We start from the raw sequence: 24,017 nt of genomic DNA, 5'->3' as shown, positions 1-24,017 counted from the left end.
TAACACTTATATTATTTATTATTTAGACAATTAAAAAATACACATCCATCAAACAATGCCAAGGAAAAACATGCATATCTAATTATTGAATAAAAAAATAATAATAATAAAAAAAGGACATATCAGTAGATGAGTACTTGAAAAACATGTCAGGTGGTGGTAGTGCTCATAGACGGCGTCCCAAAAGACACCCCATTCCCTACATAGTGCACTACTTTTGACCGTGTCATTTGGGACGTAGTCACAGGCAGTCTCCATAGTGTTCGGTGCACTACTGGTTCTGAGGTCATCCAAAAAGCCCCTTAGCTTTCTTCTTCTTGGGTCGCGCGGAGGCCGATCTGCGGCAGCAGCCATGGGAACTGTAGTCTGTGAGGACGGCAACAGACGTGTTAGAAACAAGGTAAGGATATTATGGTTACATTATAGCCTTCACTCTTCAGTCTGAGGGAGAGGGGTCTAGGCTGGGTTACCATACAGCCCTTAGGCGGCGTTTACACAGGCAGCCCAATTCTGATCTTTTGCCCAATTATTGGCAATACAGCTGATCGGATTGCTCAAAATACCAATTAGTGAAGAAAAAATTGAGCTGCCTGTTTAAACGCAGCCTTAGTTACATCTGCTGATGTAAAAGGGCTTACCAATAAATCCTATTGGTTCATTCATTATTAATGCTAAATCAGAATCATTGCAGAGTTGACCAGACCTGTTCCTCATTAGGTCTCTCTGAGTCTGTGGTTCTGGCTCGGACCCCCCATCCAGTCTGCCTCTTATCCCCCTGGTCCAGCCCGTGGTTCACCTGGTCCAGCCCGTGGTTCACCTGGTCCAGCCCGTGGTTCACCTGGTCCAGCCCGTGGTTCACCTGGTCCAGCCCGTGGTTCACCTGGTCCAGCCCGTGGTTCACCTCCTCTCCTGTAGGGAATAAACAAACCACCAATTCACACCTATAGTGGCCATAATCAGACGCTAAAACCCATTTTTCACACTATTGAGCCGAGCCAAACCAAGCTCAGCTGAGCTGTCCTGACCACGGCAGCCTTGGTATGAGCTGCAACGTTGCAACAACGGTATCAAACCGCTTGAGACTCCAACTTTCCCACGCCAGTTGTGTTAAAAGCAGCACTAGCAGGAGAAGTGAAGTGTTGGGGTGATTGATGTTGTTCAGCTAGATTACAGAAATGTCTGGACAGAATATAGAACTTCATCCCTCCCCCTAGTGAGCTCTTATAGAATGTATGTGTGTGTCTGTGTGAGAGAGAGAGAGTGTTGGTAGGACATGCGATCATACAGGTCCAAATCTGAGACCTTGGGCCACAGAGGTGACGGCAAGGTGGGTGGGATTAGAAAGATCACATGACCAATGAGAGGAGAGGTCCAGACCTGGGGGCTGTGTGCCGCTGGCGGCGTGGTTAGGGTCACGGTCCTCTGTGGTGGATTGGTCCTCTTCGGGGGCGTGTCTCTCAGAGATCTTACGTTTGCGAGCGTTGGTGTTGCCGTAGAACGTGACGGCTGAGTAGAGCTCCTGCAGCTCAGAGTCAAACCCCAGACCGCCCTGCCTCGCACATACCTGTGGCACAGTCTGAGGGAGAGAGGGAATGGGAAAGTGAGAAAATTATGACAAATCCAACTAATGTCAAAACTGTTGGCTATCTTTCCATAAATATAAATTAATATTTTCCTGCACACTATATTTTGAGGGGATTAAATGAAAGAAAAATAAGAGTACAGGAAGCAGAGGGAAATTACCAGAAATAAACTGTGACCTCAGCAAACACTAAGCTATCAGAGAGAGCACACGAGAAAGTGTGAGGGAGAGAAACAGTATGAGGGAACGAGTAAGAGGTGTAGAGAAAAACCTACACTAAATGATTGAGAGAGAATAAATGAATGATATGGAAAGCCTATGTCCTTCAGTGTCTGTCAGTCAGTCAGCCTGCCTCCTGCCTGTTGGCCTGCAGCCGTGGCCTGCTTTCCCCAGTCAGTCACATGGTAGAGGTCTGGAGGAGTGACTGAAGGCTGAAGGCCTGATAAGGGTCTAATCTAAGCAGTTTTTCTAGCAGCTCTGGCACAAGGTAGAGACTAGCAGACAGGAACAACACTACAGGAGACAGGAAACAGGAACAACACTACAGGAGACGGGAAACTTGGGTAGGTCTATATAGGCTGCTGCAACACCGTACTGCACTGTTGTGTCTGTGTGTGTACACACACACAACAGTGCAGTGTACACACACACACACACACACACGTTGACGCCACAACCAACTACAAGTCAAGACAGATAACATACTAAACTCATACAGCACGTACACACTATTCATTCTACTCTTTCACTCACTTTTTTCAGTCAAACGGAGAGGACAAACTCTGAATTAGCTGTTCAAATATTGACCGGGAGAAATTGGTGGTCTCGCACTGCTGTCAGTGAGAGGGGCTCCTAAACATACTTGGTCAGGTTTAGAGGTCTGCATTGATTTATTTTAGTTTTTTGTTTGTTTAAATATGGTAAAAATAAATGTATGGTCTGGTCAGGCTTTAGTTTCCCTTTGGGCACAGAGCAACCAATGTGTGGAGGACCAGCGGCTCCATAGAAAAGGAGCAAAGCCACCCTTCTCTTCTCCGCTCTCCTCCTCACTCTCTCCATCATCTCATTTTCTGTTCCGCACCTTCATCTTTATCTTTCCACGCAATTTTGCTATCATTCAACCTCCGGTTTTCATCCATTTTATCATTCATGCTATAATTTGGCCCTCGTCTTTTCTCCCACACTTCTATCAATGTTCTTGCCTTGTGCCACACAAACCACTGCATTTCAGTCTAAATAAGTGTTTACTGCATTCAATTCCTGTAACTACAGTGCCTTGTGAAATGTGGAAACTTGCTGTTTTCCCATTTTGTCCCAACCTTCTCCTGTAGGACACATTGGAAAACATTAGGCATGCACACCTCTTCTGGCAAATTTGCTCCATTTCTGTCAAGTTGTTTGAGGATCATTGATGGACAGTAATAGTAAAATAATAGTAAAAAAATTGTGAAATCCTTAATGGTGAAACTGCTACGTCTGTTTGTGATGTTACAACAACAAACAAGTTACTGCAAAGAACAAACACTTAATTTTTTAAAATTTTTAAATCAGACATCATTGCTCACAATATGCACAGCAATATCTTTACCATGCTGCGCGACGTCGCCTCAGCTTGGCAACAAAACCAATAATGGTGGTGGGGCGGCCAGCGGTGCCGTTTCCCCTTACAACGGATTACATCTACGTCAGAGCTGTAACTAGGCCTTTAAACCGTCAAGTGTAAAGCATTCTCAAAAGTATGTCCAATGTATTGGGCCTGCGTCTCAGAGTAGGAGTGTTGTTCTAGGATCAGTTTAGCCTTTTAAAGCATAATGAATAAGGGCATGGACCTGATCCTAGATCAGCCCTCCTGGACGATAAACAACTCTTAAAACTATAAAAAGGGAAAGAATGGCATAAAGAGTTAACAAAACAAAGGTCAAAGGTCAGTTTAAATAGACTACCGTGGTTCAACCACCTCTCTACCTCACAGTTAATAATATTCATCTGGAACTTTCCTGTTGTCTCTACCAGACTGAGTTGCCTGCGCTGTCATAACTGACCAAAGTCCTGCAGTACGGAGAGAGGGGAGGAGCTACTTCTTTGGTTAGCTCACCTGTGTTAAGGAATTGGTTGAGGTTAGGGTCAGTTTACCCTCATCAGATGGGATGCACGCCAGTCAAGTTTCTTTAGTTGCACCCTCACAAATCTGACCCCTGCCCTCTGCAGGGTTGTTAGACTGCTGGCCATCCATAATCCATACCGGCACCTTAGCCAATCACTGCCCGGCAGCCTAACCAAAGAATAACAGGGAAGGTGAAAGAAGGGGGGGATAAGTAGGAGGCAGGTGTTGACATTTCCCTCTATTACTAGTGGGTAAACAGCTCTGGGTTTAGCCGGTGTTGTTTTATGAGATAGACCAGTCTCTAGGCCGGTGTTGTTTTCTGAGATAGACCAGTCTCTAGTCCGGTGTTGTTTTATGAGATAGACCAGTCTCTAGTCCGGTGTTGTTTTATGAGATAGACCAGTCTCTAGTCCGGTGTTGTTTTATGAGATAGACCAGTCTCTAGGCTGGTGTTGTTTTATGAGATAGACCAGTCTCTAGGCCGGTGTTGTTTTATGAGATAGACCAGTCTCTAGGCCGGTGTTGTTTTATGAGATAGACCAGTCTCTAGGCTGGTGTTGTTTTATGAGATAGACCAGTCCGGTGTTGTTTTATGAGATAGACCAGTCTCTAGGCTGGTGTTGTTTTATGAGATAGACCAGTCTCTAGTCCGGTGTTGTTTTATGAGATAGACCAGTCTCTAGTCCGGTGTTGTTTTATGAGATAGACCAGTCCGGTGTTGTTTTATGAGATAGACCAGTCTCTAGTCCGGTGTTGTTTTATGAGATAGACCAGTCTCTAGGCTGGTGTTGTTTTATGAGATAGACCAGTCCGGTGTTGTTTTATGAGATAGACCAGTCTCTAGGCCGGTGTTGTTTTATGAGATAGACCAGTCCGGTGTTGTTTTATGAGATAGACCAGTCTCTAGGCCGGTGTTGTTTTATGAGATAGACCAGTCTCTAGGCTGGTGTTGTTTTATGAGATAGACCAGTCTCTAGTCCGGTGTTGTTTTATGAGATAGACCAGTCTCTAGGCTGGTGTTGTTTTATGAGATAGACCAGTCTCTAGGCTGGTGTTGTTTTATGAGATAGACCAGTCTCTAGGCCGGTGTTGTTTTATGAGATAGACCAGTCTCTAGGCTGGTGTTGTTTTATGAGATAGACCAGTCTCTAGGCTGGTGTTGTTTTATGAGATAGACCAGTCTCTAGGCCGGTGTTGTTTTATGAGATAGACCAGTCTCTAGGCTGGTGTTGTTTTATGAGATAGACCAGTCTCTAGGCCGGTGTTGTTTTATGAGATAGACCAGTCTCTAGGCTGGTGTTGTTTTATGAGATAGACCAGTCCGGTGTTGTTTTATGAGATAGACCAGTCTCTAGGCTGGTGTTGTTTTATGAGATAGACCAGTCCGGTGTTGTTTTATGAGATAGACCAGTCTCTAGGCCGGTGTTGTTTTATGAGATAGACCAGTCTCTAGTCCGGTGTTGTTTTATGAGATAGACCAGTCTCTAGTCCGGTGTTGTTTTATGAGATAGACCAGTCTCTAGGCCGGTGTTGTTTTATGAGATAGACCAGTCTCTAGGCCGGTGTTGTTTTATGAGATAGACCAGTCTCGAGGCTGGTGTTGTTTTATGAGATAGACCAGTCTCTAGTCCGGTGTTGTTTTATGAGATAGACCAGTCTCTAGGCCGGTGTTGTTTTATGAGATAGACCAGTCTCTAGGCCGGTGTTGTTTTATGAGATAGACCAGTCTCTAGGCTGGTGTTGTTTTATGAGATAGACCAGTCTCTAGGCTGGTGTTGTTTTATGAGATAGACCAGTCCGTTGTTGTTTTATGAGATAGACCAGTCTCTAGGCCGGTGTTGTTTTATGAGATAGACCAGTCTCTAGGCCGGTGTTGTTTTATGAGATAGACCAGTCTCTAGGCCGGTGTTGTTTTATGAGATAGACCAGTCTCTAGGCCGGTGTTGTTTTATGAGATAGACCAGTCTCTAGGCTGGTGTTGTTTTATGAGATAGACCAGTCTCTAGTCCGGTGTTGTTTTATGAGATAGACCAGTCTCTAGTCCGGTGTTGTTTTATGAGATAGACCAGTCTCTAGGCCGGTGTTGTTTTATGAGATAGACCAGTCTCTAGGCCGGTGTTGTTTTATGAGATAGACCAGTCTCTAGTCCGGTGTTGTTTTATGAGATAGACCAGTCTCTAGGCTGGTGTTGTTTTATGAGATAGACCAGTCTCTAGTCCGGTGTTGTTTTATGAGATAGACCAGTCTCTAGTCCGGTGTTGTTTTATGAGATAGACCAGTCTCTAGGCTGGTGTTGTTTTATGAGATAGCCCAGTCTCTAGTCCGGTGTTGTTTTATGAGATAGACCAGTCTCTAGGCTGGTGTTGTTTTATGAGATAGACCAGTCTCTAGGCCGGTGTTGTTTTATGAGATAGACCAGTCTCTAGTCCGGTGTTGTTTTATGAGATAGACCAGTCTCTAGGCCGGTGTTGTTTTATGAGATAGACCAGTCTCTAGGCTGGTGTTGTTTTATGAGATAGACCAGTCTCTAGGCCGGTGTTGTTTTATGAGATAGACCAGTCTCTAGGCTGGTGTTGAGTAGTGGGGACTGGTGCTGACCGACCTTCATGGAACCCTGGTACAGACTGCTGGGGCCTCACCTGATCTATAGTAAAAACACTGATGCTGAAACCTAAACTAACCCTTAGCCAAGACCACCCTAGTCAGGAACCACTGACCCCTACACCCTAGTCAGGAACCACTGACCCCTACCACCCTAGTCAGGAACCACTGACCCCTACACCCTAGTCAGGAACCACTGACCCCTAACACCCTAGTCAGGAACCACTGACCCCTAACACCCTAGTCAGGAACCACTGACCCCTACACCCTAGTCAGGAACCACTGAACCCTACACCCTAGTCAGGAACCACTGACCCCTAACACCCTAGTCAGGAACCACTGACCCCTACACCCTAGTCAGGAACCACTGACCCCTACACCCTAGTCAGGAACCACTAGTCCCTACACCCTTGTCAGGAACCACTGACCCCGACACCCTAGTCAGTCACCACTGACCCCTAACACCCTAGTCAGTCACCACTGACCCCTAACACCCTAGTCAGTCACCACTGACCCCTAACACCCTAGTCAGTCACCACTGACCCCTACACCCTAGTCAGTAACCACTGACCCCTACACCCTAGTCAGTAACCACTGACCCCTACACCCTAGTCAGTAACCACTGACCCCTACACCCTAGTCAGTAACCACTGACCCCTACACCCTAGTCAGGAACCACTGACCCCTAACACCCTAGTCAGGAACCACTAATCCCTACACCCTAGTCAGTAACCACTGACCCCTAGTCAGTAACCACTAACCCCTAGTCAGTAACCACTGACGCCTAGTCAGTAACCACTAACCCCTAGCCCCGACACCCTAGTCAGTAACCACTGACCCCTAGTCAGTAAACACTAACCCCTAGTCAGTAACCACTAACCCCTAGTCAGTAACCACTAACCCCTAGCCCCGACACCCTAGTCAGTAACCACTAACCCCTAGTCAGTAACCACTAACCCCTAGTCAGTAACCATTAACCCCGACACCCTAGTCAGTAACCACTGACCCCTAGTCAGTAACCACTAACCCCTAGTCAGTAACCACTGACCCCTAGCCCCGACACCCTAGTCAGTAACCACTAACCCCTAGTCAGTAACCACTGACCCTAGTCAGTAACCACTAACCCCTAGCCCCGACACCCTAGTCAGTAACCACTAACCCCTAGTCAGTAACCACTGACCCTAGTCAGTAACCACTAACCCCTAGCCCCGACACCCTAGTCAGTAACCACTAACCCCTAGTCAGTAACCACTGACCCCTACACCCTAGTCAGTAACCACTGACCCCTACACCCTAGTCAGTAACCACTGACCCCTACACCCTAGTCAGTAACCACTGACCCCTACACCCTAGTCAGTAACCACTGACCCCTAGTCAGTAACCACTAACCCCTAGCCCCGACACCCTAGTCAGTAACCACTGACCCCTAGTCAGTAACCACTGACCCCTACACCCTAGTCAGTAACCACTGTCCCCTACACCCTAGTCAGTAACCACTGACCCCTACACCCTAGTCAGTAACCACTGACCCCTAGTCAGTAACCACTGACCCCTAGTCAGTAACCACTGACCCCTAGTCAGTAACCACTAACCCCTAGTCAGTAACCACTAACCCCTAGTCAGTAACCACTGACCCCTACACCCTAGTCAGTAACCACTGTCCCCTACACCCTAGTCAGTAACCACTGACCCCGACACCCTAGTCAGTAAACACTGACCCCTAGTCAGTAACCACTAACCCCTATCCCCAACACCCTAGTCAGTAACCACTGACCCCTAGTCAGTAACCACTGACCCCTAGACAGTAACCACTAACCCCTAGTCAGTAACCACTAACCCCTAGTCAGTAACCACTAACCCCTAGTCAGTAACCACCGACACCCTAGTCAGTAACCACTAACCCCTAGTCAGTAACCACTGACCCCTAGCCCCGACACCCTAGTCAGTAACCACTGACCCCTAGTCAGTAACCACTGACCCCTAGTCAGTAACCACTGACCCCTATCCCCGACACCCTAGACAGTAACCACTGACCCCTAGTCAGTAACCACTAACCCCTAGTCAGTAACCACTAACCCCTAGTCAGTAACCACTGACCCCTAGTCAGTAACCACTAACCCCTAGTCAGTAACCACTGACCCCTATCCCCGACCCCTAGACAGTAACCACTGACCCCTAGTCAGTAACCACTGACCCCTATCCCCGACCCCTAGTCAGTAACCACTGACCCCTAGCCCCGACACCGTAGTCAGTAACCACTAACCCCTAGTCAGTAACCACTAACCCCGAGTCAGTAACCACTAACCCCTAGTCAGTAACCACTGACCCCTAGACAGTAACCACTAACCCCTAGTCAGTAACCACCGACACCCTAGTCAGTAACCACTAACCCCTAGTCAGTAACCACTGACCCCTAGTCAGTAACCACTAACCCCTAGTCAGTAACCACTGAACCCGACACCCTAGTCAGTAACCACTAACCCCGACACCCTAGTCAGGAACCACTGACCCCTAACCCCGACACCCTAGTCAGTAACTACTAACCCCGACCCCTAGTCAGTAACCACTAACCCCTAACCCCGACCCCTAGTCAGTAACCACTAACCCCTAACCCCGACACCCTAGTCAGTAACCACTAACCCCTAATCCCGACCCCTAGTCAGTAACCACTAACCCCTAACCCCGACCCCTAGTCAGTAACCACTAACCCCTAACCCCGACCCCTAGTCAGTAACCACTAACCCCTATCCCCAACACCCTAGTCAGTAACCACTGACCCCTAGTCAGTAACCACTGACCCCTAGACAGTAACCACTAACCCCTAGTCAGTAACCACCGACACCCTAGTCAGTAACCACTAACCCCTAGTCAGTAACCACTGACCCCTAGCCCCGACACCCTAGTCAGTAACCACTGACCCCTAGTCAGTAACCACTGACCCCTAGTCAGTAACCACTGACCCCTAGTCAGTAACCACTAACCCCTAGTCAGTAACCACTGACCCCTATCCCCGACCCCTAGACAGTAACCACTGACCCCTAGTAAGTAACCACTGACCCCTATCCCCGACCCCTAGTCAGTAACCACTATCCCCTAACCCCGACCCCTAGTCAGTAACCACTAACCCCTAACCCCGACACCCTAGTCAGTAACCACTAACCCCTAGTCAGTAACCACTGACCCCTATCCCCGACCCCTAGACAGTAACCACTGACCCCTAGTAAGTAACCACTGACCCCTATCCCCGACCCCTAGTCAGTAACCACTAACCCCGACCCCTAGTCAGTAACCACTAACCCCTAACCCCGACACCCTAGTCAGTAACCACTAACCCCTAGTCAGTAACCACTGACCCCTAGTCAGTAACCACTGAACCAGACACCCTAGTCAGTAACCACTAACCCCTAACCCCGACACCCTAGTCAGTAACCACTGACCCCTAGTCAGTAACCACTGACCCATATCGCCTTACGCAGATGTTACAGGACCTAAAACAACCATGTTCTTGCTCCGTCTGCCTTTAAGCCCTGAAAGCGCATCACTTTACATCTAGTCATATATCTGCTCTTCCCAGTCAACTACTCTCACCCTCTTCCTCCCTCTCTTCCCAGTCAACTACTCTCACCCTCTTCCTCCCTCTCTTCCCAGTCAACTACTCTCACCCTCTTCCTCCCTCTCTTCCCAGTCAACTACTCTCACCCTCTTCCTCCCTCTCTTCCCAGTCAACTACTCTCACCCTCTTCCTCCCTCTCTTCCCAGTCAACTACTCTCACCCTCTTCCTCCCTCTCTTCCCAGTCAACTACTCTCACCCTCTTCCTCCCTCTCTTCCCAGTCAACTACTCTCACCCTCTTCCTCCCTCTCTTCCCAGTCAACTACTCTCACCCTCTTTCTCCCTCTCTTCCCAGTCAACTACTCTCACCCTCTTCCTCCCTCTCTTCCCAGTCAACTACTCTCACCCTCTTCCTCCCTCTCTTCCCAGTCAACTACTCTCACCCTCTTCCTCCCTCTCTTCCCAGTCAACTACTCTCACCCTCTTCCTCCCTCTCTTCCCAGTCAACTACTCTCACCCTCTTTCTCCCTCTCTTCCCAGTCAACTACTCTCACCCTCTTCCTCCCTCTCTTCCCAGTCAACTACTCTCACCCTCTTCCTCCCTCTCTTCCCAGTCAACTACTCTCACCCTCTTCCTCCCTCTCTTCCCAGTCAACTACTCTCACCCTCTTCCTCCCTCTCTTCCCAGTCAACTACTCTCACCCTCTTCCTCCCTCTCTTCCCAGTCAACTACTCTCACCCTCTTCCTCCCTCTCTTCCCAGTCAACTACTCTCACCCTCTTTCTCCCTCTCTTCCCAGTCAACTACTCTCACCCTCTTCCTCCCTCTCTTCCCAGTCAACTACTCTCACCCTCTTCCTCCCTCTCTTCCCAGTCAACTACTCTCACCCTCTTCCTCCCTCTCTTCCCAGTCAACTACTCTCACCCTTTTCCTCCCTCTCTTCCCAGTCAACTACTCTCACCCTCTTCCTCCCTCTCTTCCCAGTCAACTACTCTCACCCTCTTCCTCCCTCTCTTCCCAGTCAACTACTCTCACCCTCTTCCTCCCTCTCTTCCCAGTCAACTACTCTCACCCTCTTTCTCCCTCTCTTCCCAGTCAACTACTCTCACCCTGTTTCTCTCTCTCAGGCCAGGAGAGGAGCCAGGAGACTGAGGAGAGTCTTCCCCACGTCACTCCCTCTCTCTGGGACCACTGACCGGAGGAGAGGGGGTCAGACCTCTGCAGGGGATTTATGATTTTATGAGGATCCCCATTAGCCGACGCCACTGATGTCAGACCCCAGGAAGACTAACTGTCATAACGAAAAAGACATTAGACAAAAATACTCTATACATACACACACACACATAAAAACTGAGCAATCGGGAGATTAGGTCCTTGGTCAGGGAGGTGACCAAGAACCCGATGATCACTCTGACAGAGCTCCTCTGTGGTGATGAGAGAACCTTTCAGAAGGACAACCATCTCTGCAGCACTCCACCAATCAGGCCTTTATGGTAGAGTGGCCAGACGGAAGACACTCTTCAGTAAAAGGCACATGACAGCCAGCTTGGAGTTTGCCAAAAGGCACCTAAAGACTCTCAGACCATGAGAAATAAGATTCTCTGGTCTGATGAAACCAAGATTGAACCCTTTGGCCAGAATGCCAAGCGTCATGTCTGGAGGAAACCAGGCACCGCTTGTCAACACCATGCCCTGTCCCTAAAAACAGACACATGGTGAGGTAGAGAAGTAGAAACAGAGAGGCGTGGGGGGCTGCCTTAATCGACATCCACGACTTCGGCGCCCGGGGAACAGTGGGTTAATTGCCTTGCTCAGGGGCAGAACGACAGATTTTTACCTTGTCAGCTCTAGGATTCGATCCAGCAACCTTTACGGTTACTGGCCCAACGCTCTAACCACATCAACCAGGCCTCGTCCCTAAAAACAGACATGGTGAGGTACAGAGGTAGAAACACACATCAACCCCAGGCCTTGTCCCTAAAAACAGACATGGTGAGGTACAGAGGTAGAAACACACATCAACCCCAGGCCTTGTCCCTAAAAACAGACATGGTGAGGTACAGGGGTAGAAACACACATCAACCCCAGGCCTTGTCCCTAAAAACAGACATGGTGAGGTACAGGGGTAGAAACACACATCAACCCCAGGCCTTGTCCCTAAAAACAGACATGGTGAGGTACAGAGGTAGAAACACACATCAACCAGGCCTCGTCCCTAAAAACAGACATGGTGAGGTACAGAGGTAGAAACACACATCAACCCCAGGCCTCGTCCCTAAAAACAGACATGGTGAGGTGGAAGGGTAGAAATGTAGAAAGCCATCACCGACAGCTTTCTAAGACAACCTCTGATCACAGGCTACTACAGGCAACAATGAAGAACACATCCAACGAACTATCCAAGGTCCCTCCCCTCAGAGCCTCTCCAATGGTTTAGAGGAGGCGGCAAGGGTAGAGGATGCAAGGGATCGAGGAAAGATGAATTGAGAAAGATCCTTCCTCATGTCTCCTTTTCTCCTTCCATCCCTCCACTTGCACACAGTTTCCACAGGGCTCTCCCCTGCCTCTGGGCCTGTAATTAGGGCCATTGTGTGGCCTGGCCTGCTCCCTCTCACTGCCCTTCAGCTGGCGGGCCTGGTTCTGGACGGCCCAGTGTGGCGTCCCACAAGACATCAGGATGGGCTGCCGGCCCAGCGTTACACAGATCCCAGCAACCCTCAGACACGTGATGTAAACACTGGCTGCAGTCCAAACTCAAAGTAGACAGCCCTCGGCCCTAACCCCTCAGTCTTTGAATGACGTTTTACATCGTCACACCCCAGTGAACCTTAAATGTCCCTTGCCCAAGTGAGGGAGAGTGATGATCGGAGAGGCAACGTCAAAGGTGGAAATCTCCAAGTTGATTTAAAAAATAACCAACATAAAGCTATTAATGTACCTAGCAAGCTAACGTAGCTCACTAGCACTCCTGTCAGGAAGCTAGCTAAAGTCCCCCATAGCTGGCAAGCTAGTTTTATAGTATTCCCCAAAATGTTTATGAAGCTAGCTACGTTTAATGGGCTCCTCACTACGAGACTAAGCCAATTTGTCAACGCTAAAATCAATGTCATCCACAGTATATATATTTTTCACCAAGCTAGCATCGTAAGTTTGTCTGACACGGTGAAAATAGAGCCGTGTTGATTCGCGGCCACCAGAATGACACGTGACTACAGTTCGCATTGAATTGTGGGTCATATCAACCCCAAAAGTGATCAAAGTTCTTCACTCACTCTCTGGAGCTAAATGGAGGGCTGAGGGGCAACGTTAGTGAACTGGACCTCCACTTAAGATGGCAATCAAACTGCATCCGGTTTTGACGGCGATTCCCCCGAGGGAAAGTGGCTAGCGCGAGGGCTGAGGGGGTAAAAATAACATGTTTGGACTGCAGCCACTCGCTCTGTCCTTTCTCTATTAGGGGAGAAGGGAGGGAAGAGAAGAGGAAAGAAGGATATTATAAAGATCTTCTCTCATTTTTCCATTTCTCTCCTTCCCTCTCTGTTGATCTCTCCTTCTCTGGTCCTGGCCTACCTGTGGGCCTCCAGTCCAGGATGGTTATTAGGGACTTTACATGCTTATCAGTTAGGAATGATGATGGAGGCCCAGCCCAGAGCCTGGCGCTCCATTACCGCCAGAGGCCTCCCCCTGGGGACACAAGCCCCCCTCCCCACCCCCCTAGTGAGGGGGGAGTGGGCATGAAGTTCCATGAAGAGTATGTCCAGCACATAAACCAGTCTCCGCTTTATCACCTGCTGTCAATAAAACATCAGTGAACAAGCAGGATCCACTGACAGACAGCAGCCAGTCACTTCAAGTGTGTTTGTTTCAGTCATTACATCACCCAATCAAATGACAGAGATGGACAGCTTTGAACCCAACCTGATACCAAAGAAAGTCAGCACTCAGCTGTGGGACACTGGTCCAGATGTGAGCGCCTGGGGGCAGTGGGGTCTCCCGAGCACAAAGGGGTGCTATTCAACCCACAGGGTTGCCAGGTATCACGTGAGTTATTAAACACAGGGTTGCCAGGTATCACGTGCGTTATTAACCACAGGGTTGCCAGGTATCCCGTGCGTTATTAACCACAGGGTTGCCAGGTATCCCGTGCGTTATTAACCACAGGGTTGCCAGGTATCACCTGCGTTATTAACCACAAGGTTGCCAGGTATCACCTGAGGGTTGCCAGGTATCACCTGAGTTATTAACCACAGGGTTACCTGAGTTATTAACCACAGGGTTGCCAGGTATCACCTGAGTTATTAACCACAGGGTTGCCAGGTATCCCGTGCGTTATTAACCACAGGGTTGCCAGGTGTCCCGTGCATTATTAACCACAGGGTTGCCAGATAGTAATTTCACCTCCACTTTTTCCCCAGGGGTTCATGCATTGGCCAAAAGGAATATGAGTTACCGATACCCTCTAATAGTTCTAGACAGTATTGTAGCAGTGAACGCCAGCTATTGCATCATCCCTGGCCAGGGATGAACCTGGGTCACTATGACCCCGAAGGCAAACGCATTGGCAACAAACCCGAGAAAGTTAACTCACTTGGGGTAAATCGTATATATCGCGGTTCATCAGGGCTAAGTTTGTTACTGTATGTTATACCTACATAACAAACTGAAGCATACAAATATGCCTCTAAAAACTACAAAACCCCCTTCCCTCAAAACAAACCCACATAATTCCCTCAAAAATGTGCTTCTAAAAACTACCAAACCCAGCTCATACCTTTAACAACACTCCTCTAAAAAAACTACAAAACCCAGCTCATACCTTTAACAACACTCCTCTAAAAAAACTACAAAACCCAGTCCATCACCTCATGCCTCTCCACCAAACTAACAGGGTAATCTAACCCAGGCTGTGCCAGTGAGCCACAGGAGCTGGTCCAACTGACTGTGTCTGGTAGAACAGGGCCACAGGAGCTGGTCCAACTGACCGTGTCTGGTAGAACAGGGCCACAGGAGCTGGTCCAACTGACTGTGTCTGGTAGAACAGGGCCACAGGAGCTGGTCCAACTGACCGTGTCTGGTAGAACAGGGCCACAGGAACTGGTCCAACTGACTGTGTCTGGTAGAACAGGGCCACAGGAGCTGGTCCAACTGACCGTGTCTGGTAGAACAGGGCCACAGGAGCTGGTCCAACTGACCGTGTCTGGTAGAACAGGGCCACAGGAGCTGGTCCAACTGACCGTGTCTGGTAGAACAGGGCCACAGGAACTGGTCCAACTGACCGTGTCTGGTAGAACAGGGCCACAGGAGCTGGTCCAACTGACTGTGTCTGGTAGAACAGGGCCACAGGAGCTGGTCCAACTGACTGTGTCTGGTAGAACAGGGCCACAGGAGCTGGTCCAACCGACTGTATTGCCGTTAGTTTAATAGGGAGCCCTACCTACAGTCACACTGAGCAGGAATTCCTCAGCCGTGTGTGATAAGGCCCACTCCTGTTGAGAAGACCGCTGTCAATGATTTACCACACAGAAGAGGGAGGGAGAGAGATAGATAGATGAGGAGGAAAAGGGGGGGGGCATGGGGGGAGAGAGAGGGGGGGAGAGAGAGGGCAAGAGAGGGGGGAGAAGGAGGGAGAGCGTGGGGGAGGGAGAGAGAGATAGAGGAGGAGGAAAAGGGGTGGGGGGCATGGGGGGAGGGAGGGAGGGAGAGAGAGAGAGGGGAGAGAGAGGGCAAGAGAGGGGGGAGAAGGAGGGAGAGAGATAGATAGGAGGAAAGGGGGGAGAGCAAGAGAGAGGGGGGAGAAGAGGAGAGAGAGAGAGGTGAACGAGAGAAAGACATGGAGAGGAATGCAAGAGAGGATGACCAGAGCATAGAACCATGGCATCAGCTCAGCCACTGATCTCAAAACAGCCTCTATCTATCTAGCAGTGCTTGGACTGATCTAGACAGGAGCTGTATGACAGTTCACACAGGTGGCTGGTCTAGCCTCCTACACACAGGTCTACACTGTCTGCATAGGTTTAAATAGGGCCTGCTGCCCTTTGACACAAACTCTCTCTAGCTTTCCCCACGGCCATCCTCTCTCTCTCTGTTCAACGAAGACAGAAAATACATGACATCTACATAAAGGGAGATGACATAGGAGCAGCAGAGCCCGATCTGAAGTCCAGAGGTGATGACAGCCCCTGGCGGATGGAGCCCCTGAATAGCCAGGGGGGAGATGCTACCCTCAAACCCGCAGTAGCTCCCCACATCCCCTGCTTCCAGACTTCTCCCTACCCCCTCCACCCCCCGTCCCCCAACCCATAGACCCCCAGGGAGAACCAAATCCACAGCCCTACAGATGGACTAGCATGTTAACTCACTACTGTAAACGCTCCACTCCCCCTCCCCTGATCTGACCAGCCTGTTCCTATCCAGCATGGGTGAGAACGGGGAGGGGTGTGGGGTAGACCACAGGGAACATGTCCCTCCCCTCTTTCACTCAGTCACAATGTTTTTCTCCACTCAGCACCAAAACCCCAAGGCATGCGTCACTGCTGCGGACTGGTCACACAACGACACAACCTCCCTTCTGAAACCAAAACCATGCGTCATTACCCGGTCCAGTGTGGACAAACAGACACGCCCCTTGCCAGGCCAGATCCACAAGTGCTGACAAAACAGCCCCAAAACGGGTCAAAAACAGGTGACAAAACAGCCCCAAAACGGGTCAAAAACAGCCCCAAAACGGGTCAAAAACAGGTGACAAAACAGCCCCAAAACGGGTCAAAAACAGGTGACAAAACTGCCCCAAAACAGGTGAAAATGAGGAAAGCCCAGATGGAGATCAGTGTGATCTAAAAGGACAGAAGGGTTTTTCACCACAACACTGTCACTCTGGGCCCCTCTAGATTCCAGATGAACCCAGGACACGGTCGGTGTGTGTGTGTGTGTGTGTGTGTGTGTGTGTGTGTGTGTGTGTGTGTGTGTGCGCGAGAGACAGTGGATGGGTAGTCTAATTCCAACCTCCATGTCAATGTTGACCTGTGGTGGGTGGGGTGTTTCTGTGGGGTGATGAGGGGCTCCAATGGAAAGCTAGAAAGGTACCTGGGTTGACTTTCTCTTCCCCCGTCTGTCTCTTTCCCCTCCTTTCATCTGCACACCTCTCTCATCCTCCTTTCCAGGAGGTCTACTCTACAGTGGAAGAGGATGGCAATAGAAAATCCCCAGTGGTGGGATGAGAGGGGGGGGGGTGGAGTGAAGGAAGGTACAAACCACACCTGGGTTCAAACAGTATTTGAAATACTTTGAGCGGTTCCTTGAGCCTGCCCGGATGGGCAGCGTTTACATTTTTGGGACCATTCCATTGGTCCCTTTGCGCCAGGCAAGCTCAATCAAGCAGAGCGCAAGTATTTGAAAGATTTCAAACGCTATTTGAACCCAGGTCTGTTGACAAATAGAGAAGTCTTTCCTTTCATTTGCAGGAAAATCATTCTCCAAAAATACCCCTGCTCACCACTTTGAAGGCCAGATATGTCATTCTAAATGTGTTTGCCCACAGATAAAGGCATCTTTCAGTTGCCATTGAGTAAGAGTCACCATCAAAAGGTAGGTGCCGTGTTGACTGAGGTGAGCGGAGGTGAAGGGGGCATTATCTGAGCCTGGGTTCCCAGCAATGCCTTACGAGCTGAAGGCTAAAACAGATCCTAGTCTAGACCTACGAGCTGAAAGCTGGAGGCTAAAACAGATCCCAGTATAGCCCTACGAGCCGAAGGCTAAAACAGATCCTAGTATAGACCTACGAGCTGAAAGCTGGAGGCTAAAACAGATCCCAGTATAGCCCTACGAGCTGAAAGCGAAAACAGATTTTATTTTATTTATTTTAATTTAACCTTTATTTAACTAGGCAAGTCAGTAAAGAACAAATTCTTATTTACAATGACGGCCTACACTGGCCAAACCCGGACGACGCTGGGCCAATTGTGCGCCGCCCTATGGGACACCCAAACATGGCCAGTTGTGATACAGCCTGGATTCGAACCAGGGTGTCTGTAGTGACGCCTCAAGCACTGAGATGAAGTGCCTTAGACCGCTGCATCTCAGTGCTTGTATAGTCCTAGGAGCTGAAGGCTAAAACAGATCCCAGTATAGCCCAACAAGCTGAAGGCTGGAGGCTAAAACAGATCCCAGTATAGCCCAACGAGCTGAAGGCTGGAGGCTAAAACAGATCCCAGTATAGCCCAACGAGCTGAAGGCTGGAGGCTAAATCAGATCCCAGTACAGCCCAACGAGCTGAAGGCTGGAGGCTAAAACAGATCCCAGTATAGCCCAACGAGCTGAAGGCTGGAGGCTAAATCAGATCCCAGTACAGCCCAACGAGCTGAAGGCTGGAGGCTAAAACAGATCCCAGTATAGCCCAACGAGCTGAAGGCTGGAGGCTAAAACAGATCCCAGTATAGCCCAACGAGCTGAAGGCTGGAGGCTAAAACAGATCCCAGTATAGCCCAACGAGCTGAGGGCTGGAGGCTAAAACAGATCCCAGTATAGCCCAACGAGCTGAAGGCTGGAGGCTAAAACAGATCCCAGTATAGCCCAACGAGCTGAAGGCTGGAGGCTAAAACAGATCCCAGTATAGACCTACGAGCTGAAGGCTGGAGGCTAAAACAGATCCCAGTATAGACCTACGAGCTGAAGGCTAAAACAGATCCCAGTATAGCCCAACGAGCTGAAGGCTGGAGGCTAAAACAGATCCCAGTATAGACCTACGAGCTGAAGGCTAAAACAGATCCCAGTATAGCCCAATGAGCTGAAGGCTGGAGGCTAAAACAGATCCCAGTATTGCCCAACGAGCTGAAGGCTGGAAGCTAAAACAGATCCCAGTATTGCCCAACGAGCTGAAGGCTGGAAGCTAAAACAGATCCCAGTATTGCCCAACGAGCTGAAGGCTGGAGGCTAAAACAGATCCCAGTATAGACCTACGAGCTGAAGGCTAAAACAGATCCCAGTATAGCCCAATGAGCTGAAGGCTGGAGGCTAAAACAGATCCCAGTATTGCCCAACGAGCTGAAGGCTGGAGGCTAAAACAGAGCCGACTTAAGAGGGAAGACGAACAGCAAGACACCAGGAGAGACAGATGGACACAAAGGTACACAGAGAGTCTTCCCAGAGGGGGAAACGCAAACAGAGACACCACCTCCTCCACCCATCTGTCTACTGGTTAGGCCATGAGCCCAAAGGAATGGCTGGCCACAGATGCCACCTCCCTCTCCAGTGTGTGTGTTGCCTTGACACTTCGCAGTGACATTTTTCCAGACACTTCATTTCAGTTTGGACTTTGGTCCGTGGCGGCCTGTCGGCGCTCAGTGGAATTTGCCGTGGCCGGGAGAAGAAGGGTGTGAGGTGTGTGTACTTTGATCTGAGAGGAGGAAAGGCCACGTTCCCCTGCATGCATTGCCATTCTCTTTATGGGCCAGGTCCAGATGAGCATTTCCCCAAACCTCCAGGGAGGCTTACTACAGTAAGGTCCGAGCCCAAGTTAGAGGGCCTCGACGGGGTCAGGAAGGAGGACGAGTAGCCACTACCCTCCGTACGGGACAGGAGGGAGGGAGAGTGGACCCTGCCTGCCCCCTGTTTCACACTGCAGAGTTCAGACAGAAATCCATCTCTACATTCCCCAGGACACTTTGAAATGCCAACACATACACACAGGTCAGGGATGGGGGTCAATGAAGCAGCAACTGAGAAATTCCACATCCTACCACACACTCAAACTGAAACACACTCAACACACCAGCTAAAACACACGCTCATTAAACTACCAGGGCACCAAACAAACACACACATCAACTGCATGCATCCCACTACTACTGTTAACACAAGAGCAATTCAGACAATTTATTTTGAGCGTAAATAGGAAGTATTCAAGGTATATTCTTACAATAAAGCACTATTTTGGACAAACAAATGATCTAACTTTGTGTTTGCATAATCTGCTATATATTTTATAGTATTTTTTGCTCCTCTTTATCAAAGGAGGCCTGACTGCACATACACTCTCCACCGTATTTAAACAGCTACAACTTTCTACTCTCTTCCAGCATGTTTCCTATGAGGCGACAGGACACAAAGTCACCTTTTATTTGGTGGTATTTCCATCCATGTTTTACCGTTTAGATTAGAAATGAAAGCACTTTGTGTTTCTAGTCCCTCCATTTGAAGGTGTCATAAGTATTTGGAAAAAATGCACTTATAGTGTATTAAAGTAGTCAAACGTTTAGTATTTGGTCACATATTCCTAGCACACAATGACTACATCAAGCCTGTGACTTTACAAACTTGTTCGATGCCTTTGCAGTTTGTTGGGAACTGAATGTAGGAACTGAATGTAGGAACTGAATGTAGGAACTGAATGTAGGAACTGAATGTAGGAACTGAATGTTGAATAACATTGTGTCATTTTGGAGTCACATTTATTGGAAATAAGAATAGAATGTTTCTAAACACTTCTACAATAATGTTGATGCTACCATGATTGCGCATAATCGTGGATAATGACAGAACGTCAGAGGCAAAATTATACCCTCCTAAAACATGCTAACCTCTTAAAATGACCAATAACAGGGGAGGGTAGCATTTTGAGGGGGTAAGAGCAAAGACCCAGCCCTCACCAGGCGACCCAGTAGACTACGCACCAGATTAGCGTAAATCTCTATAATCTGGATGACGGAGTGCACGACGATCGACTAAGAAAGTTGATTTCCCCCGAGCGGACCCATCATAAGTGCAAGTGACGGTAGAGCGGTGACGGTCATGGAATTTTGGATGACGGTTATTGGTCAGCATAATGACCGTGGTCAGAGTTGTAATCGTTTGAATACCAAAATGTTTTAGTTATTTTTTTATTTTAAAGACGCATATTTTCTTCTGTCCTCCACTCCTGCATGTGCTGCAACAAGTGGGCGTTGCCAAGGCAACCAAAGCCTTGTTTGCTACAGCAAGGAGCAACAGTCTCCTTACGTTGTAAAGAGTCCATGTAACCGTAGAAACAGACAACGAATGCCCATCCGTCCCGTCTTCAGTCAGCTGTTCCTTCCATAATGTTTTTTTTTTTATAGGTTATGACAGTTATTTTATTTTCATGGAGGTCTTCATCCATAACCGTCGGTTACGTGATCATGCGGTAATTGCGCCAGCCTCGTGCCAAGGTGATGACCGAGGGCGGCAGCAGTAAGAGGTTTATCAGCTCCTCCCCTGAAGAGGCCACCGAGGCCAATGTGGAGATACACCAGCGCATCGTGTCCTCCAAGCCTCTTTACCTGGCTTTAACCCAACGGGAAATTTACTTGGCCATGACCCAGCCAAACCTAGCACCTCCCACCAGCCACCTCATGACTACAATGCCCCTAGAACAGAACAAACTACATCCACCAGTCGGCTGAGCAAGAACCCAGTCGTCACTGGACGACCCAGGGTGCCATGCAACTGAGCACAATGAGCGCCTTGTGCAAACAAAGCATTTCCTTTAAAGCCTGAACACACGATTGTCTTTCAGGTCTAGATAAAGGTTCAACTACAACTTCATTATAAAAATAACAACTGTCATTTACAAAAGTGTGGACACACTACTGTCAGTGATCACTGGATAAAACAAGGACAGACAACCATCCAATAAGTAGAACACTACCTTGTTTATGGAAGGCCACGCTCAGAGAGACACACCAACACAAAGTATTGCAGCAGAAACCTGGTTTATTGTGGCTTACTTATTACTAAGCTGAGTATTCAAAGGCAGCTCTTGCCAGGCTTCCGTTTCCCAGTAATATATTCCTCCTAACTATCCATGTTCAGTATGCCTGAGATTGTGACTGAAACTTACCTGTGTCAGGAAGTTCTCTCTGTAGCTCTGTTCCTCAAACAACTCTGTCTGCAATCGCTCTGCAAAACACACACACCAACGAGAGGAACAGGTGTGTATGTTGTGTTTAATGAGTGTATTTTTGTTTCTATGCACGTAGAGCCTACCTCTGCTCAGCACCGCCCCATTGTCCCTGTAGTCTTGGAGCTCAGTGTCTTTCCTGGCCAGCAGAGCTCCCAGTTGGCCCACCTGTCTCTGCAGTAACCTGCTCATCAACAGCAGGGGGCGCACAAGCTGACTGCACACCTGATAGAACACACCAATACACATTACAACCATTAGTCATGGAGCACACACACACACACACACACACACACACACACACACACACACACACACACACACACACACACACACACACACACACACACACACACACACACACACACACTGGGCTTGCATAAAAACACCCAAAAGTTCAGTACAGAGTTGGTGTTCAGTTAAGTCTATGGATCGTACCAAAGCAACAGGGGCAGGGGTGCAGCGGAATTCCCAGTAGAAAGGCACCCCTGCCAGCTCACTCTTCAACTTCAGGTTGATGTCACCGCCGTGGTGGTTGAGGGAGAACTGAGGCGCACCCCCATCCTCCACCCGTCCAGACAAACAGGGGTGAGCCACCTCACACATGTGAGAGAAGAAGGCGTGGACGGGAGCCCGCAATCGCCTGTTCAGCTCCTGTTATGACAGAGAGGACATTTTTTCAAAGGCTATAGAAATGTACTTTAGTTTGAGTGTGTGTACATATGTGTGTGTCCTCCTTGCCTGAGCTCTGTCCTGGATGGCCCTGGTGTCCATCTCCTCCTCCCACACAGAGTGCAGGTCCGTGAGCAGGATGCGGTACGCTGTGTCCCCAAACCAGGTCTTGGCCAGGAGCTGAGACACACTGATACACACTGGTACCCAGGGACAGTCCAGCAGATCTCCATCCACTGCATCTCTCTCCATGGCAGACCATCACCAGGCCAGTACCAGCCACCTGGAGAGATAATGTAACATTACTCCCATCTCTCTCCATGGCAGATTATCACCAGGCCAGCACCAGCCACCTGGAGAGATAATGTAACATTACTCCCATCTCTCTCCATGGCAGACTATCACCAGGCCAGCACCAGCCACCTGGAGAGATAATGTAACATTACTCCCATCTCTCTCCATGGCAGACTATCACCAGGCCAGTACCAGCCACCTGGAGAGATAATGTAACATTACTCCCATCTCTCTCCATGGCAGACTATCACCAGGCCAGTACCAGCCACCTGGAGAGATAATGTAACATTACTCCCATCTCTCTCCATGGCAGACTATCACCAGGCCAGCACCAGCCACCTGGAGAGATAATGTAACATTACTCCCATCTCTCTCCATGGCAGACTATCACCAGGCCAGCACCAGCCACCTGGAGAGATAATGTAACATTACTCCCATCTCTCTCCATGGCAGACTATCACCAGGCCAGTACCAGCCACCTAGAGGGCTGAGGAGCAACCAGGTTGTCATATTTCCCTTGTCTTGTGAATGAACTCCAAACATGAAAGGCTGTGGTTATCTAGGATCATGCACATTGCTGTCTTATAGTACAGGCATCATCTGCTTGCCATCACTTGACAGAAGCACAAGTCATATAATGGCAACGTCTCTGTTCGCTTACTCTGACACTGGTTGGATGGAGTCAGTGAGTCGCTAAATCAGCCACGTTAAAGTACGAGACTCAGTCTGGACACAGATCTGTTAAAACGTGTTAGACGCCGCCGTCCTAACCGCATAATCACACACCATCTATACGAGCCGACCACTAGCAGCAACTTGAGGTTGTTGGGGATATGTAAGGAGGTTGTTTTCGGGAATACTTGGTATTTCTAGCAAATGCCATTATTTTACAGCGCATATTTCTGAGGTTAGTGAGCAAACTAATGTCATGCAAATGGTAAATAGAAAATGTAGCCAACTCGCTTTATGCAACGTTTATGTTAGCTTGCTTTATCATGACAATATTTAGGAAGTGAATATTCAACAAGCCAAGCCAGTATCAAAGTAACGTTATGCATGCAGTACGCGACAAAAAGTATTTAGCATACTTTTCATTAATTGTGCTTATTCAATGTACGTAAATGATATGAAATTATTCAGGTTGGGAACAGTTTATTATAAAAAAATTAATTCCCGAGAATGAATGCACATACCAAAGTTTGGGAACGGTCCTGCGGTCAAAACATTCCTCCGCTTTCACTGAAACAAAACCCCTCATTAAATTAGTTCCGCTTTAGAGGCCCTGTCCTATTTTATCA

At 48.7% G+C, this 24,017-nt stretch overlaps 1 protein-coding gene across 4 annotated transcripts; it reads right to left on the bottom strand.

The window, feature by feature from the left end:
• Positions 1 to 23,997, bottom strand: LOC106573957 (non-homologous end-joining factor 1). 4 transcript variants are annotated; one of them, XM_045698184.1, is made up of 8 exons: positions 23,913 to 23,997; positions 22,495 to 22,708; positions 22,192 to 22,407; positions 21,694 to 21,978; positions 1,378 to 1,576; positions 818 to 909; positions 704 to 775; positions 1 to 366 (listed from the first exon to the last, which is right to left on the bottom strand). In XM_045698184.1, exons 2-8 carry the CDS (start codon positions 22,675 to 22,677, stop codon positions 79 to 81), a joined length of 1,335 nt encoding a protein of 444 aa, XP_045554140.1. In that variant the 5' UTR covers positions 22,678 to 22,708; positions 23,913 to 23,997; the 3' UTR covers positions 1 to 78. The 4 variants fall into 4 exon arrangements, with proteins under 4 accessions (XP_045554140.1, XP_045554141.1, XP_045554142.1 ...); XM_045698185.1 differs by having other exon boundaries at positions 704 to 838; positions 902 to 909; XM_045698186.1 differs by having other exon boundaries at positions 704 to 909; positions 21,694 to 21,752; positions 21,840 to 21,978.
• Between the last annotated feature and the right edge of the window lie 20 nt (positions 23,998 to 24,017).

This window comes from Salmo salar, chromosome ssa16, assembly GCF_905237065.1.
Source record: "Salmo salar chromosome ssa16, Ssal_v3.1, whole genome shotgun sequence".
Classification (NCBI taxonomy): domain Eukaryota; kingdom Metazoa; phylum Chordata; class Actinopteri; order Salmoniformes; family Salmonidae; genus Salmo; species Salmo salar.
Note: the sequence above shows the minus strand (reverse complement) of the source record. Positions and strands in the feature narration are given on the sequence as shown.

Coding starts and splice junctions, on each gene's coding strand:
- LOC106573957 (XM_045698183.1), bottom strand. CDS start 22,677: ATGGAGAGAGATGCAGTGGATGGAGATCTGCTGGACTGTCCCTGGGTA. Junction 22,408..22,494: donor CCATCCAGGACAGAGCTCAG/GCAAGGAGGACA, acceptor CTGTCATAACAG/GAGCTGAACAGGCGATTGCG. Junction 910..1,377: donor CAGCGGCACACAGCCCCCAG/GTCTGGACCTCT, acceptor TATTCCCTACAG/GAGAGGAGGTGAACCACGGG.